General features: G+C 35.2%; 1 protein-coding gene across 1 annotated transcript; it reads right to left on the reverse strand.

Annotated features, from left to right (window-relative positions):
* Positions 1–10,574: 10,574 nt before the first annotated feature.
* Positions 10,575–16,562, reverse strand: LOC147543708 (beta-galactosidase 1-like). The gene is made up of 18 exons (XM_086673660.1): positions 15,876–16,562; positions 15,406–15,501; positions 15,185–15,297; positions 15,032–15,098; positions 14,828–14,920; positions 14,539–14,682; positions 13,991–14,185; positions 13,811–13,898; positions 13,526–13,644; positions 13,275–13,439; positions 12,888–13,060; positions 12,677–12,786; positions 12,468–12,577; positions 12,259–12,369; positions 12,057–12,167; positions 11,765–11,970; positions 11,350–11,686; positions 10,575–11,045 (listed from the first exon to the last, which is right to left on the reverse strand). The coding sequence occupies exons 1-18, from the start codon at positions 16,047–16,049 to the stop codon at positions 10,935–10,937; spliced, it is 2,523 nt and encodes an 840-aa protein (XP_086529786.1). The 5' UTR covers positions 16,050–16,562; the 3' UTR covers positions 10,575–10,934.
* Positions 16,563–16,985: the final 423 nt, after the last annotated feature.

Raw genomic sequence — 16,985 nt, forward strand, 5'->3', positions numbered from 1 at the left:
ATGGATTTTTAGTCCTTTTACCATATAGACATAAAAACCCTCACTTTCTAAAACATACTCCCGTCAATGTCCCACCTTCATATTTCACGGGTTTTTAATTTGGGGGCAAAAAGAATCTGGAAAGGCAAGATTTGGACGTGATTTGGGGGTTTTTATAGGAAGTAGCGGATCATGGATATTTTCCAAAACAGATTTGGAAAATAGATATTTTCCAAAACAGATTTTCTCTTTCATCCTTTCTGATTTGGAAACCAAATCTATATATCACTTTCTCTCACTTAACTTTCAGATTTGGAAAGAGTATATTTTCTGAGATCAACTAGCGTGATTTGGGGGTTAATATTCAAAACATATATATCAACTTTCTCTCACTTAACTTTTGTTTTTACTCATACATAAACACACATCGAATACAAATTATGAAACAAGTTCGTAAATTATGTGTTATTTATGACGAGGAAACCATCATTTGTCATGTATACAACGTAATTTATCATATGTATGTGTGTCATGTCCATTATGTACCATTGAATACTTAGATTATTTTCTGACATAAATTACTTGTTTTTTACGCGTACATGTCCATTATGTACCATAAATTATGGTAACATGTTAGGAAATGTAAATCTGAAATCATGTTTTTTGTTATAAAGTATGTGATTTATCATAAATTATGTATACTGTATAGTAAATAACACAACCTTTGTACAACTGAAATGAAATTTTATTGAACAATAATCTGTGTTTTATTGTAAATGAAAATAACATAGTAGACTAGGTAACTTAAAAACAAACTCCGTTGGAATGTTGCCCGAGCTCTCGATTCTTACTGTCTTTGGTCTTCCAGGTCTACGGCGAATCAAACATGGTAATGTTTTTGACTCTTCATTAAATGTACGTGGTTCATCAAAGTTAGGGGCAAGACTTATATGTTCCTTGTAAGTCTTCACATAAGACTCCGTTATCCAAACAGGATCATAGAAACAATCTTCTTCATCGTAATTTATACTTCTATAGTTTATGTGATGATTCTGTAGGAAATTCCATCAGTTCTGGTTTACTACAAGAAAAAAAACGTGTACATTAGTTAGAAAAACATATAATTTATCATAAACGACATTAAACAATGAAAAAATTATCCATAATGTTTGATAAACTTCAACATGTGTTGGAGATAAATAATATTTTAGTTTGAATCACATTGACACTGTAATATAACACAAATATGTGTAATTTGCTATAAATTACATGTACTATTTCAGATATTACGCAATTATACGTACTTTATGAATAATTAAACATTCTTATTAAATAAGGTTGCTAAAGTATGTATAACTGTTAACATATTACATATATTTTACATTCTGTTATACAGTTGCAGTAGGGCAGAAATTGGCGTAATGTACTTTAAAGTATGAAAAATTTAATACGAATTACTTATAATGTACATTCTGTTAAAAGAAACCGTACGGAATAATATCTTGATAAAAATTGTACGGATGCAAAGTTTTGATGTGAAGAAATGTCAGAAAATCAAAAACTTAATATCAGAAAATCAAAAACTTAATATCAGAAAATCAAAAATCTAAATTACAAATCTGAAATCTTCTGTATGAAAAAAAGAATGAAAGATGTTTCGGTTTTAGAAAGAGATCAAAATCTGGTTTGTAAACAAAATAATTAAAACGATTTATTATCAATAGGAAAACTAAATCTAATGAAATATGATATGATGATTCAATGGTAAAGTGATTACAACCATTTATAAACAAAATCATATAAATGTTAGAACATGTTAAGCGAAAACATAAATTTGAAAGATGGTTTCTTACCTTATAATAAGATGAAACTGTAGATCTTAAAAATAAACTTGATATAAAGAGATATAAATGGAAATGGAGTTCTGAGCTTGTGTATTGGATTAGAAGACGAATGTTTGAAAAACAATCTAATGAAGATGAAACAAGATTTCTGAGTTTAATGGAGGTTTTGTTATGTGAATCGGATTTAGAGAGAGAATAAAGAGGTTTCTGTTACTGAAAATAATGAATCACGTTTCTTTGTATAGAAACGTGATTGGAGAGAGAATGTGGGAGATAAAAATGGAAGAAGATCTTTATAGATTTTGAAGATAAATCAGTTATAATATATATTTCTTTGTTTAGAAACGTGATTGGAGAGAGAATGTGGGAGATAAAAATGGAAAAAGATCTTTATAGATATTGAAGATAAATCAGTTATAATATATGAGGAAGGTTAGATTAGGAATTATGATTTATTTGGTATTCTAGGGATTTGTGTTTTCTCTCTAGATGAGACCAAATGGACTAGATATCCATTTATATTATTATTTTGGTTTTGAAACCCTTTATAGGATTATAGAGGACTGTATCTCCTATTAGGACCCGTTTTTTGGGCTATAAACTCAAAAATTCTTGTTTTTTATGTTTCATTTGTTTAAATCTCTTATCTTTTTTTGTCTATTTATCTTCGGTTGTTTGTTTCTAAATATTTTATTTTCTATCATCGTAATTCGAAAATTAACATACGAGCACCATAGCCACACTAAAAGTCGCCTCCTCCAAAGCTAGTCATACAAATCAATTTTTTTTTCTTCCCGTTATTAATTATAGTAAGCCCTGCCTAACTAAAAATTTTGGACCCGTCCTTGATTTAATAGTACATCAATTACACTCCATCCCATATCATGTATTTGTGTCGATAATTTTACTTTTATTAATTTTCGTGTTTGTAATTTTTTTTGTTTTAGTATACATTTCGCTCCCCTAGGGTTCAAATCCCAGATCCACCACTAACGATATGCTAAGCTTTTTTTTAGAATGAATCAATTGATTTCAGAACAAAATGATTTGCACAATATTTAAGAAAACAAATCGTTGCAAAAATAGATTTGAAAATGTCTATGCAGATAAAAAAGAACCATCGTTGATCGAATCATGTCTGACAACGTTTGTTTTTACTCCTCTCGGACCCACCATCCATCTGATGTGTTCCTTGGAGTGAGTTGGGAAGCTATTTCCCAACTACTCAGATGGTCATCAAATTCTTGACTCAAATATTTACCACCCCAATCTGATCGGATGACTTTTGTTCTCTTACGAAGTTGATCCGCTACGTTGTTCTTAGTTTGAACATTTCAGAGGATTCTAACTAATGCTTCATAAATATGCGTATTTGTATCTACTGAAGTGATCAGTGAACGTTCTGAAGTAGCCGTAGTTAGCTTCGGTTAATGTACTTATAGGTTTGCATTAATATGTATGATTCCAAATAGCTCATTAGTCATTTATCCTTCTCCCGAAAAAGGTGACTTTGTCATTTTTCCTTCGAGACAATATCAACATATATTATATGATTTCAAATCATTGGAACTCAGAAGCCCATCCTTTTAGAACTTTTGCATGTGTTTTAGGTCAACATGTCCCAAGTGACAATGCTAGACTTAACGGTTGTTTAAATCTTTTGATCGCATCTGACAGTGTCAATGTTAAAGATTTTATGTTCTCGTCAAACATGTTTGTTAATTTAGCAATGGTTAAAATATTTGATATTTCTAATAGTCGAAGAACATAATGACCATCATTAAGTTTTAAGCTAGATCAGTGTCCAAAGGAAGATTGCAAGACCCCATAGCGATTGCAACACCCTTTGCTTTATTCGCCACTTTAATGTTTTACTCTCCTTGAAGTCAAGTATCTAATTTTCTTGAGCTCCCATTGAGTTTCACATCCAATATCAAATACTGATGAAGGGAGTCATTGGTATTTGCGAAATTAACTTCGATAACAAAATATTTGAATTACAATTCACAATTTCGTTCTTTTTATGCTCCAGGTAGTTAAGATAGTTTTTTTTTTAATGCCTTAGCAATCGTACTGGAAACATTTACAGATAGGAGACGCAATCTTGGTCATAAAATCGACAACTCCTTTGCCTTTCCATTTTTACAAGTGCTTTGCCTCTCTTCTCAAACCTTTTGTTCCTCTGAATCATAAGAACTCCTTAAATTTCTTTCGGTTCTAAATCTTAAGAATTTATTCTTACGTTCGGTGTTCCCAAATATTCTGCTCGGTCGTATTTAACAAGCCGAGTAACTCATCTGGACGGTGCTACTTAGTTCAATCTACATCGAACCAATTAAAGGATGATATCTGGTTTTTTTCTTGATCTTATAGATATCTGGATTGCTTCATGTTTTCGAACAGATGAATCATCTCGAAAATATGAGAACCTACCAGTTTTCCTATAAGAGAAGAGTTTCAGAATTTCCTTAGAGATCTCGTACCTCCCCTTTCGCAAATCCAACAGGAATATGTTTCTCAGTTGCCGAATGGTTGTGTTTTCTCGGGATGGGTTACCCTTTCGATTCTATGATTTATCGGTTTTTTTACCGTTGTTCTCATAGTCACAGATCTCGCCACCTGACTTTCCCTTAATCGTCGTTTAACTTTTTAGAGATCTCGCCTCACTATTACTCTGTATCTTTTGTTTATTTATCCTTGAATCTTTCTTTGCTCAGTCGTAATTTTTCCTTTCTTTACGTGCTTTGTTTCTTATCCGAACCCCTATTTTAGAAGTTGAAGGAAAAATTATAAATCTTACAGCAAAAATGAAATGCTAAAAACAAAAAGTGATTCTTATTAAGCTACTTATGATTTCTAGCAAAATGACTACATCTCTCACAAAAACTCGAAAATGCTAAAGAAATCCAATTCACTTATGGTGAAAGTTCTTGTTTATCTACTTCCAACTCTAAATAAATGAAATTCTAAAATTATATTTTATACGCTCTCAATAGATCCATGTGCCTTGCGTTCTAAAATCCATTTTTTTCATCGGTTCCAACGACCACCTCAGAATCCTTTGGATCTTTCCAGTCCCCGACCTTGTCTCTAGGAAGATGGTCGTGTATATCACGGACCAAAACTAACTGTCTAAATTGTATCATCAAAATTTAATGACATACCAATCATAGTGAATTACTTTGGGGCACCCTGCTGATCATTCAAATTCTTTGTAGAAAAAGCTCGTATGCAAAGCATAAACCGTTTGAGCTAGCAATAAAGAAGAGCACGCCCACATATGAAATTGGTAACCGGATGAAGTCTAGAGTACAACCCGCATGATTATTGACTTTGTGCTTCTAAAGGCACCAAGCCAAAAGGCTGTTAGCATCCATCTCTATTAGCACCAGGCTCAACTGCTCGTTTCTCTGTTAGCACCGTTCAACTATGTAGGCACCAGTCAAAGCCAACTTAACCCTAACACCTCCATCCGTTTATCACAAAATCAAACAAAATCTATCGGACGGACTGAACCAGACCGAGCCTTAAGAGGACCAAACGGATCAGTTGATCCGGGACTTAAGAGGACCAAACGGATCAGCTGATCCGAGACCTAGGAGGACCAAACGGATCAGCTGATCCGGGACTTAGGAGGACCAAACGGATCAGCTGATCCGGGACCTAAGAGGGCCAAACGGATCAGCTGATCCGAGGCTTGAAAAACATCCCAATCCTCACTCTCTTTCTCGTGAACTCGACCATGACCAGCTCCTCTGCTATTTCTCGCAAGGTTTTCTTCATCTTTCTCTCTCTAAAAACCCTTATTCTCGTCTCTCTCTCTCTCTCTACCTTTCTGAATCTTGCAATCTTTCTTCTACATTTACAAAGGGGATATAGAAGGGATGAATATGAACATGAGAAGGAAGAGAAGAGAAAATGAGTTTATTTTGTGGATGAAATTTGGTGAAGAAGGATGAAGAGAGTGAACCCATTCTTTTCAATTTTGTGTATTTACTAACAGGAATAGAAAGTAAACAAGAAAAAATGAATTTTTTTTTACTTACACTATCTAGATGAGCAGTGAGCACACATGATTTTTGTTTTGAATAAAAAATGAATTGGTATTCTTTTTATTTTGGAAGAAGAAGATGGAAGAAGCAAATGAAGGTGAATGTCACCCACATTAAAAACCGGTGCTTATAGAGAACTCGGGTCAATGGCTATTGACCCGAGTCAATAAAATTTCCGGATGCTAACAACCTTTTGGCCCGGTGCCTTTAGAAGCACCCTTGACTTTATTATTCAAAGATGTTGCGATAGTAATTATAGTGGGAGTCTAAGAACCATTAAAATACTTGACAAAAAAATCTTTCTTTTTTGGGATGATCTCGTGTTGTTTAGGGATGGCATTATACTCACGCCCCTCCATCGACAACCCTAACAACAACATCTCATCCTCTGGCTAGAGATTCAACCACAAAAAATTTCTGGCTTCTTTTAAGCAGTGGATACCTGAGGCTCCTGTTTAGGTGGTAAGGCCTCTTTTCCTCGCACTCATTCTCACTACATGTGTTTGAGGAGGACGATCTGTAACAGTGCTTGAAGATCCACCTTCCTTTTTGGAGGCATCAACTTTCCTTTCTGTTAGAATTTTCAATCTTACCATTGCTTTTGGAACCTGCAGAATGCTAACTCATAAACAAAATCATTACTTAAAACTGAACTATTCACGATCCAAAAACAAAATCGAAAAATTTCAAGTTTAGAATTTTACCAAAATAACAAAAAGGTTCACCAAAATAACAAGGATTCTTCAAAACCCTTATAAACAACAGAAATACTTCTAAAAAAAGGATTTCATACTTTATAACGATTTCAATTGAGGTTTCGAGAAAGAAGGTTTTGAAGAGAAGACTTATCTTGAGGATGAGGACTTTGGAATGTCGATCTGATGAAAGAGAGAAGAAGAGTGGTGGGTTGATGAAAGGAGTGCATTAGAGAAGGATATATGTGGTGCTGTCAGGTTGAGAGTTATGGAGGAAGAACGATGACGAAGGGTAATGGTTCTTGGTAAAGATGAAAGAGAGAGAGAGAGAGAGAGAGAGAGAGAGTAGTTTCTAGGGAGGGTTGTTTTGTAAGAAGGATGGAAGGGTTAGAAGTGTTAAACCTTCATGGGATGGCAACTGAAAGTTTTTTGAGTTTTAGATTTGGGCGGGTTTTTTTTAACTTGAGGGTAAGATTAGGTAGTAGAAGAGAATAGTGGGTTAGAAAGGTAAATTATTCCTAGTGGACTTTAATTCTATTTCGAATTATCTATGGCCCCTAAACCAATTGACCCTATGCTTTTGGACCCTAAACCAATCCTCTGAATTTGATATGTTTTTCCGACATCTCCTTCTCGTCTTTACCTATTTTGTCTTTGTTTTTTTTAGTACAAGCCAAACTTTCATTAATAAGTGATAACGATCACGAAGTTACATTGAACATAATTCTTATTTCTCTCCTCAACTTCATAAGAGTTACATAAGATAAGTACATAATACTTTCATATGTAAAGCACCTCATGAAGGGACAGAAATTGACATGACACAGACGCAAAAAAGACCCTAAAGGTCGACAAAAAAAATCCTAAAGATCTAGAATTAAAGACCCTAAAGGTCGAGAATGAAAAGACCCTAAAGGTCGACAAAGTTTGAAAAAAACTAAAACAAACACCGCCGCTTTCACCGGAAACCACCAACGTCGCCGGAAAAGTCGTCGGGGAACCGCCATCGTCGTCGGAAACTGCCATTATCGCAACCCACTGTCCACCATAATCATCAACAATTAATAAAGATGATGATAGCTCTTATGAAAGCGATGAATCTCTTATATCTGATTCATCTCCTTCGTCTTCTTCATCTTCTTCTTCATCATCATCATCATCATCAATAGTTTATAAAGATGTTGATCATGTCTTGGTAGTTGCTGGTTGGAAGAATTGTCTCATGTATCGTATGCTTCCCAAACATGTTCAAGAATTCCCTAAATGTAATAGTCTTCTTCTCTTGATCAATCTGAAGACAACCCCCCCTAAAGATTTTTACAAAAGATTTCTTTATCCAGATCTAGGAACCGAATAGAAACTGAAAAGGAACCTTTAATTTGATTAGGGTCTCTTATGTTTATCTTCAGTATGATACCCATCTTCTCTCTCTCTCAAAGGAAGAGGAAATACAAACCTAAACCTTTTTTTTTTTTTTTTTTTTGTTAAGAGAATACAAACCTAAACCTAAACCATAGAACTTAAAAAGAAACAACATCCCATTCAAATCCGAAAGGGATTCCGACGAAGGAAGGAGTCCTTCGTCGGAAAGACAGAACCAACACTAAGATCTCTCTCAAAAAACAGTTATTATTCTCTCTCAAAATAGTAGTCAATTTATCTCTCTCTTCTATATCCTTAATCTTACAATCCCTATTTTGTCTTTGTATACTTGACAAGAAAAATCTTTTACAATACTGAACTACCTTCTCTTGAAAATTGTATAGAGGAGCCACTTCACCGTCTAGGATGCTTACACATTAATGATCTAGTTTGAAAGATCTTTCCCAATTTAAATTCTTACGTTGCAAAGACCTTATCTAATTCACCAACTTCCACCGCTAGAATTCTTACACAATAATGAGCTAAATTTGAATGATCTTAATTTTCACGCCCATCTATTTCTAATTGTAAATTTCTAGTATTTTAAGTTTCAATTGTCAACTTACTTCAATTTTTTTTCGATTTGTTAATTTATATCGATTTCAGTCGTAAAGAGATCAATTCGAGTCATCCAAATTTTGATCTCTTATTAAGCAAAATCGGTTGTCTATCAAATCTTAACTTAAGAACACGTAAATTTATTGGAGAAAGAGTTTATCTCTCTTATCCTCTTTGTCGATCTCCCTCTCTCTTTGTATCTCTCTATCTGTCTCTTTCTCTTTAGTTATCTTCCTCTACGTTTGTATCTTCTCTCTCTGTAGTTGCAAATTAGTTACATAATTGTACATATTTTTACATGAGATTGCTATAATCAATTTCTTCAATTAACTTACGACTGGAACGGTTTGGCCCCCTCCTAACAAAAGTCCTGGTTCTGTCCCTGAAGGCAATTATAAATAGTTCCATTTATGATAGTTTATTTTAGGATTATTACTCAAATGGCCCCCAATTTTGTGACCAGCTTCATGCCTGGCCCCCTACTTTAGCAATAATTCTCGTATGGCCCCCTTTTTCTGTTATCTTTAACTTTCCGTTACTCTCTCTCCTCCATCTCATTTTCTCTCTCTGCCAAGTCACCTATCACGCCACATCATCATCTTCTCCGGCATAAGTCGCCGGCCGGCCAAATTTCCGGCCGGCGACCTTCCATTTTTTTATTCTCTCTCTTATTTTTTTAAAAATTTCCCCTCACCTCTCTCTCTCTAAACTCCGGCGAAGGGGGTTTCCCTTTATTTTATTGGTGGAGTGCCGAGGGAAGTTGTTATCAGTTTTAGTATTCAGATTGGACTTCTCAAACATGGATTGGGTTGAAGGAAGAGTTTGCAAAAGTATATGCAATACTTCTAGTATCAGGGTGATCGCTCCCCATTGTATAATGGAGAACAAAATCTCCGTCACTAGACTTTGTCATAGTGACAAAATTTTATATTTTTCTCTTGGTTCATGTAAGTATCACTCTTTTGGGATTCAACATGGAGCTCAAGATTTCTACGGCACAAATATGCAATTAAAATCAATTATGATGCTGCATATAACACTAAGACTCATGCATCTGCCCTGGCTTTTGTGGTTCATGATTCTGCAGGTACCCAAATCGCAGGAGAAGCAAAAACCTCCTGCAACAGATCAGTAGATGAGAGTGAAAGTGGAGCTGCTTTGATGGGGATTTTTTGGGCAAAAAACCATGGAGTTCGAAAGCTAATTCTGGAAGGCGATTCTCTTAGTCTCAGCAATTACCTGACAGCTGGAAACAAGGATCATCTTCATTGGACAGCCACTTACCTTGCTAAAGACATTAAATCTCAAGCTATACATTTTGAATCTTTAATTTTTGTTCATGTATATAGAAAGTTAAATAGCAAAGCCCATGATGCTGCTATTAACTGTAGGAACTCGGGCATTTCTGTGAAAACTTGCCTTCCTAACTGTTCTTCTCTCCATCATAGCACTTATGTAACTAACTCTTAATCAATGCTATGTTTGTTTCAAAAAAAAAAAAACGTAATTGTCACATAACACAGACCAAGAGCTTGACTAGCTTAATATTTAGCTATACAAAATCTAGCATTCTCCTCTATAAACCATCATTAGTTGGTTATTGTTTTATATTAGTACTAAATGCAGAAAGAAATTACAACTGAATGCTTTACTATTCTGAGTAAAGTTTCTTATTCTAATATAATTTTTTAATTTTGCGCTGTGAACATCGCCACTCCTACGAGACAAATGCTTTATACATGGACAGGCGAACGTCAGAACAGGTTTTGATTCATGAAAACTGTAGAAATGTGTGAGTATAAAGACAGGTACAAGAGTGCCAACCTATACATGCTTTAAGGCAGATCTTTAATCCAAAACAGTTTCATCTGAAATCTGCAAGAACAATGTTTTGTGATAGTCCCATACTCTGGAGCCTTGGCCGTGAGAAAAACCCTAAATTGGGCTTGGGTCGTCACAGTTTCGACGTGGAAACGGGCATGAGTAAACACAATTACTTGTGTCACCGTTAAAAAGGCTTCAAATTCAAAATGAGAATACTATTTTATTGATACGAAGGAGAACAATAATGGCATGGATTCAACAATGGAGTAAAATAAACAAAAGAAAACCTCTGTTTCGTGCAAGCGAGCGTCTTGCCCGAACATTATCTTCTTTTCAAACATATAGGAATAAAATAACTTATCTATTTACAATAGCTTCTTTCATTCTCTTTTCACTCCGTATAAAATATGGACTTTGTGCCAAATGATGTGTTGAAGGTTCGAACTACAACTTCATCATTGTGCCAAAGCTGAAACCCAAAACTAATTTTTCTTGATGATTTCGGTTGTACCATTACATTACCGAGAAACTTGATTATGACTTTAGGTGTAAGACAATTTTCAGTTGCAGATGGCTTCAACAGAGAGTTTCTTCATAACACTTGGGCATGGATCTCCTCCAAACATCTCAGGAGCGACAGTTACTGCGCAAGATTGACGCCCAATGCAGTTCTGCCACAACAACAAAGACTATGTTAGTTTCTGAACGAGATTAGAAATTAAAAGATGCAACTTTTTATATGCATCATCTATCGAACCCAAGCGAAAGATCAATTTTTGGAGAAAAGGTAGAAAAATAAACATATTATGGGATGCAATTTGTGTTATTAAAGGTCAGATTTTGCTTCGGTAAGTAGTCAATCTCGGAACTTGAGACGCCACAAACTGAATCAGAAACTTAGGCCTAGAAGAATGATTCGTTTTTGGTTCCTTTGATCGAAAAAATTTTATGTGCGATATAATAACATAGTCATACCTTTTGAAAAGCGTCGTACGACTTGTGAGCATGACAACTCCCTTCGCTGTAACTTCCACAAGCACCTTTCGGAGTTCCATAGCTTGCAAACTTTATAGAAGTGACTTTCTTTCCGGGCGGACACCAAAGATGGGCCTTTGGCTTTAACGGACCATTACTTTTGCCCGAAGTTTGGGCTAGATAACTTGTTAGTGAAGGCTGTCCTTCGAAAATATCAGCACAAACACTTTGTACAGTTCTTCTATCCAAAGAAATACCTTTTGGGTTACCACCCCATTCCTCAAAAATTACCATTAGGTTTCCAGTTGGACGCAACCATGAACGAGGAACATGATACCTGAGCCAAAAGAAAAATCCGTTAAAAGGTTTCTTGATTCTTTACTAATCTAAATTAAACATTGTGAGCGTCTCTCACCATCTTTGAGAAGCCTCCCCACAATTACTTTGGCATTTCTTTTCAGTATATGATCCTGCGTAATTGCAGCCATTGCATCGTCCAGACGCTTTGTTTGCGGGCCAATAACGTCCGATACTCTGCCCGTTTATCCATACCTCACCTTTTCCCATGCTACCCATGTCTAAAGCCAATGGATCATTTCCAGCAGGAGCATTGAAAATAGTCTGAAGAAAGTATGCTATGTCAAGCCATATATATATATCAGGCACTAAAGAACTTGTTAAATTTTCTCGGACATAAAGATCCTTACCTTATACCATGTTAGTGGTTGTTTTTGAGCCACTAAAGAACTTTGTGTCCACTCGACAGAGGAACTTCCACTAAGTGAGTTTAGACTCTTTGCTTCGCCGGTTAATCCGATCTGTACACAAACGTGTAAATAGCTTAATAATCTTTTAATGGTGAAAGAAAGAAAAAACCGAAACAAGAGTAGTAAGAATAGTAAGACAAACCTTGTATGACCATTTTTGCCATGTTAAGTCTCTTGATCCCTCATTAAGACCTGATAATGTGACTGGACCAAGAACCCCGGCATTCCATCTCTCAAAATGCACACCGATATTCTAAACTCAGTCGAAAAGAATGAAAGTTTAGTACAGTAAGATTTGCCTACAACTCTCTTGAATATAAAACTGTAATAGATAAGGGATGAAGAACAAACCGGGAGGCCAACAGCTATGCTTAGTAAGGCAATCTTGTTAATGCCAACTCTCATATTCACCTTACTACTGAACGTCAGTTTCGGGTTATCTAAATTCCCATAGGCAGTTCCTATCAAAACATGAGCACCACAGGTAGAGAAGAGATCAGTTTTTTGACTAACAATTGCTTATTACTTTTTGTCGTGTAGTGTTCGAAAATCGTGTTTACCTGATAGTCGGCCATTCACGAATACATGTAAAGCATGACCAGCTGACATAACTGTGAGCCAAGGATTTTGACCGTTTCTCAAGAACGCTTCATTTGAGGTTATTCTAACACTGGAAATAGGAAGGTTACTTGTTAAAGAATAAGATCAAATAATAACAGAAAGATGGAACTTGATGTTTACTTTTTCGAATAGTGTGTTATAGTTACTTACTCTGTCGAGTACCACATATAATCAGAAGCATCTCTAGTAGTATTTATCTGCTCTATTAGTCCAATAGTCGTAACTGAATTATCATTGTAGGAAGCAGTCTCTTCATTGTGTGACTGCCAAGAGAAACCTTTAACCGCTGGTGTCATCTTCGGCTCTGAACTTTGAGCCCCAACCTATAAATAAGAATAGAATGTTATATAAGAGCAAATATATTCTCGGAGAACTGCAATTGAAGTGCAGCTAAGTAGTTTGTATCCGATACTGAACCAAATAGACCAAGAGGCAATAGGTGATATGGTCAATGTTAGGGATAATACCGAGTTCTATAGGAGAAAGAATAATGAAAGAAATAGACCCAGGAGAAAACCCTAGAGAAATAGTTCTCACCCTTGCAGTATTGAAGACGGTGTTCTTGCAGTCAGGGAGAATGCTGATAGACCAAGGAGGCAAGTTGTAGCTCTTGCCCCTAAACTTCACAGTTGCATAAAATTTTGTGTCGTAGTTACCAATGAATGCAGCACAACCTCCCGCCTTGTAGTTAAAGACGTGAGCCTGAACAAAAAGAAAACGAAATCAAGAAGTCAGTATAAAGAACTTCGTTTCGAAGTTACGATAGGTTACAGAAAGAGATGACGAACCTCTTGATTATTCCCAAGTTTTGTCACGACGGGATTGGAATAGACTAAAGCTGGCTCACAGAGCTTGATGGCTTTATGGAGATCCCTTAAATGACCCCATTTGGGTTCCCTTAATAGTCCTGTAACAAAAAGTAGAACAAAGTCATACCATATCGAATATGTTTAACTCCAAGTCAATAAAACTTTTGTACAGACAAAAAAAAGCGTCATAATCAGCAATTTTCGTAAGTTCGACAAAAGGACAAACGTGTATATAACTGAAATTCAAAATTTGAAGTAACTAACCATATTCGTCAATGGGAGCATCATAGTCATAACTAGTAGCTACAAAGGGACCACCTGCAGTCCTGCCGAAATTTGTCCCTCCATGGTACTGAAACATAAACCCGAAAAGTAACTTTAACTAAAAACTCGTAGAAAAGTAACGTTTTTTACCTAAGAGTTTACAAGTTCACGTAATCATACCATGTAGTAGTTCATGAACGATCCACCTTTTTGTATAAACTTGGCAACTGAAAATGCCAAATCTTCTGCCGGTCGATGAGGTACTGCACCCCCAAATCCTGTAAACCATCCAGTCCAGTTTTCGGTCCACATCTTCGGTTTATATGCCTTGTTAGGAGTAAACCAATCACAGTAGAACCCATTGCATGCACTTAACTGTAACAAGAGCCGGTAAATATAAGTTAGAACTGAATGCGAAGAATGAAGATTACAAAATAAAGATGATTCTAAGCTCCCTTAACTCAACAAAAACAAAGACACATCCGTAATTGTAGTAAAGGTTTGTCCCCGACACTCTAAGTTGACCCTGGCCCGGGCTGGCGTTCTTGGAAGCCGTCGGCACCACGATCACGACCCATCTGGCCTTTCCGAGGTTGTCGGGATACCATTCTTAAAACATTCTTTAGTTTTCATGAAAAAACAGAGAGTAGCCTATATACTACCAAAAGGTTCATTTGTAAGAGTTTCTCGATTTCGTTTTTTTATTTGGAAAGTCTGAAGGTACTTACAACTGGATCAGGAGCATCATCTTGCTTGCACATGACCCATGGAACACCAGTACCAAGCCCGACGGCCATTTTAGCTGCCCATTGGGTATATGAACGACCTGGGGCGCCAATTTCCCATTCCACTGGTCCATATTCATTCTCTATCTGCAACATATATCGAAAAAAAAAACACATCACATCTGTATCTATCTCTCTGACTTTCATCTCAAATTCAGTAAAATAATCACAACCCACTTCAAAAAATAAGTCAATGATCATAAATTAGTTATATCTGAATTGACCAGTTTACCTGTGACATAATAATTGGACCTCCTTGAGTTTCAAACAACCTTTCAGCCTTCATCATGTTGACAATTTTCGTCGTAAAACCTTGCATTGCCGCCTATCATTATAACAAATTCAAAATGTTATAACTTTATCAACATCACAGAAAGAAAAGATGACAGAATTGAAATTTCATATAGACCGAAAAATCCCTAAATATCCAACCAACCTTAAAAGGTCCATTATCTGTTCTGAAACTGATACCAGGAACATATTTGAGCCACACGGGGAAACCTCTGGATTAAGAACAGAACAGATTAGTAAAGTTTCGAAACAGTAAGAAACGTCGATTAATTAGAACTAAAAGTGTGGTTTCTATTACCCAAAGTTCCATTCTGCACAAGCATAAGGTCCAATTCTAAGATGAACATAAAGACCAGCTTGCTTTACTAGCTTGAGAAATCGAACAAGATCGTATCTTCCCCCAAAGTAATACTACAAATTCAAAGTAGTACAAAAATTAAGAAATACCCATTAAAATTTCTGCAAAACTAAGAATTGAATTGAACTTTTTAGATGAAAATGGAGGAGCATTTTGATTACCTTGCCTGGAGAAGGTTCATGTCCATTCCAAAATACATAAGTTTGGATTACATCCAAACCTCCATCTTTAGCCTTTTGAATAAGATCAGGCCACATCTACAACCAATCCAAAAAATCAATACAATATAATATAATCTAATCTATAAAGATGCCAAACAAAAAGTAGAAGAAACAAAAACAAACTCAGATACTTGATTTCAATTGAAAATTAAAAATATAATAATAACTGGCAAATTGCAGAAAGCTAAAAAGACATAGATACCCATTTGAAATTTTTTCACAAAAACCAATGAAAAATATCTGAGGAACCAAGAAAACCCAGATGAGAAAAACTTCAAGTTTCATAGAGAAGAAGAAAAGTAAAGATACCCATTTACAGAAAACCTTAGAAAATTGAAGAAACCAATAGATGATTAGTAAACAAAATCTTGAAAACCCATTAGGCAGATTTTAGTGATTAGTAATAATACCTCAGGAGTGCTTCTTGGGTAATGAATGGAACCAGATATGAGAATCCTTCTTTGTCCATTAATAATAATAGCTTTATTATCATAAGAGACAGAAGCTGAAACAGAAGAAAGACATGAAACTAGAAAAACTAGTAAGAGAAACAAATTTCTTTTGGTTCCCAACAAGTTATACATTGTTTGTTTTGAATCCAAACAAATAAGGCTTTTTTCTTTATCAAAAAAATGGGTTTTCCTTTTTGTCTTTCTTTCTTCCTATTGTTCAAGAAAGAGAGAAGTAATGAGAAAGTAGAAGAAGAAGAAGAGAGAGAGAGAGAGAGAGTGAAAATGTTGGTTTTGATTTTGTAGAAACTTGAAGCTCTGAAGCTGCTTTTAAACTTGAAAGTTTGAACTATTAAACGGAATAAGTAGGACCCACTGTTCATTCTTGGACTTTCCCTCTCTGATGAGGATCAATATCATCATCTTCATCCAATCCAAGGGTATAGAGTTTTTCTTTCTTTTTTTTCAATTTGGTTTGAACATTTAAAATATAATTATATTCTAAAGTTTAGCGCAGTATTTAAGAAAGAACAGTAATCTTGGTGACTTAAATTGAGGAAGTAAAATAATAATAAACAGGGTAATATATCTGATATTAATTTCCTTGTCAAATACAGGGACGGATCTTGGTTATTTTGTTTCCATTTTCAGTTCAGTTGAAACTTAAAAGGACATTTTAATAGTTCTTTTGATTTTTGCTATCAGCATATTTGATACTTAGACCGTACCGATGAAAATTATGTGCAAATTTTACGTGCTAAATTGTGCAAATCATATCATGAAAAGCCCAAAAATTATGAAGTATTTTGTTTGGTTAGAAACTCAAATATTGTAAATACTTAATTGCCCAAGTGTTGACACACACTCTAAAAGTCCCTGGGCTTTACGTTATAGTTTAATTGGGGTTTAGGCATGTTCTTGCCATTGTAATGACTAACATCGTATCAATTTCCCAAAAACGAAACTCAAATATTTGCATTATGTTTAGTGAAAAACTCAGTATTTTTTGTAACCCTCTTGTCGGAAATTACGAAAATTTCCCCATATCAATTTTGAGAATTAAAAATTCAT

Source organism: Eschscholzia californica, unplaced genomic scaffold (assembly GCF_041429995.1).
Source record: "Eschscholzia californica isolate CP2 unplaced genomic scaffold, dmEscCali1.0.p SCAF_4, whole genome shotgun sequence".
Taxonomy (NCBI): domain Eukaryota; kingdom Viridiplantae; phylum Streptophyta; class Magnoliopsida; order Ranunculales; family Papaveraceae; genus Eschscholzia; species Eschscholzia californica.

Bases quoted from the DNA above. Each gene is read 5' to 3' on its own strand.
- LOC147543708 (XM_086673660.1), bottom strand. From the start codon at position 16,049: ATGTATAACTTGTTGGGAACCAAAAGAAATTTGTTTCTCTTACTAGTT. The intron at 13,061-13,274 runs GTGAGAACTATT...TCTTATTTATAG, and splicing joins CCGTCTTCAATACTGCAAGG to GTTGGGGCTCAAAGTTCAGA. The intron at 11,971-12,056 runs GTAAGGATCTTT...TACTTTCTTCAG, and splicing joins AACCACTAACATGGTATAAG to ACTATTTTCAATGCTCCTGC.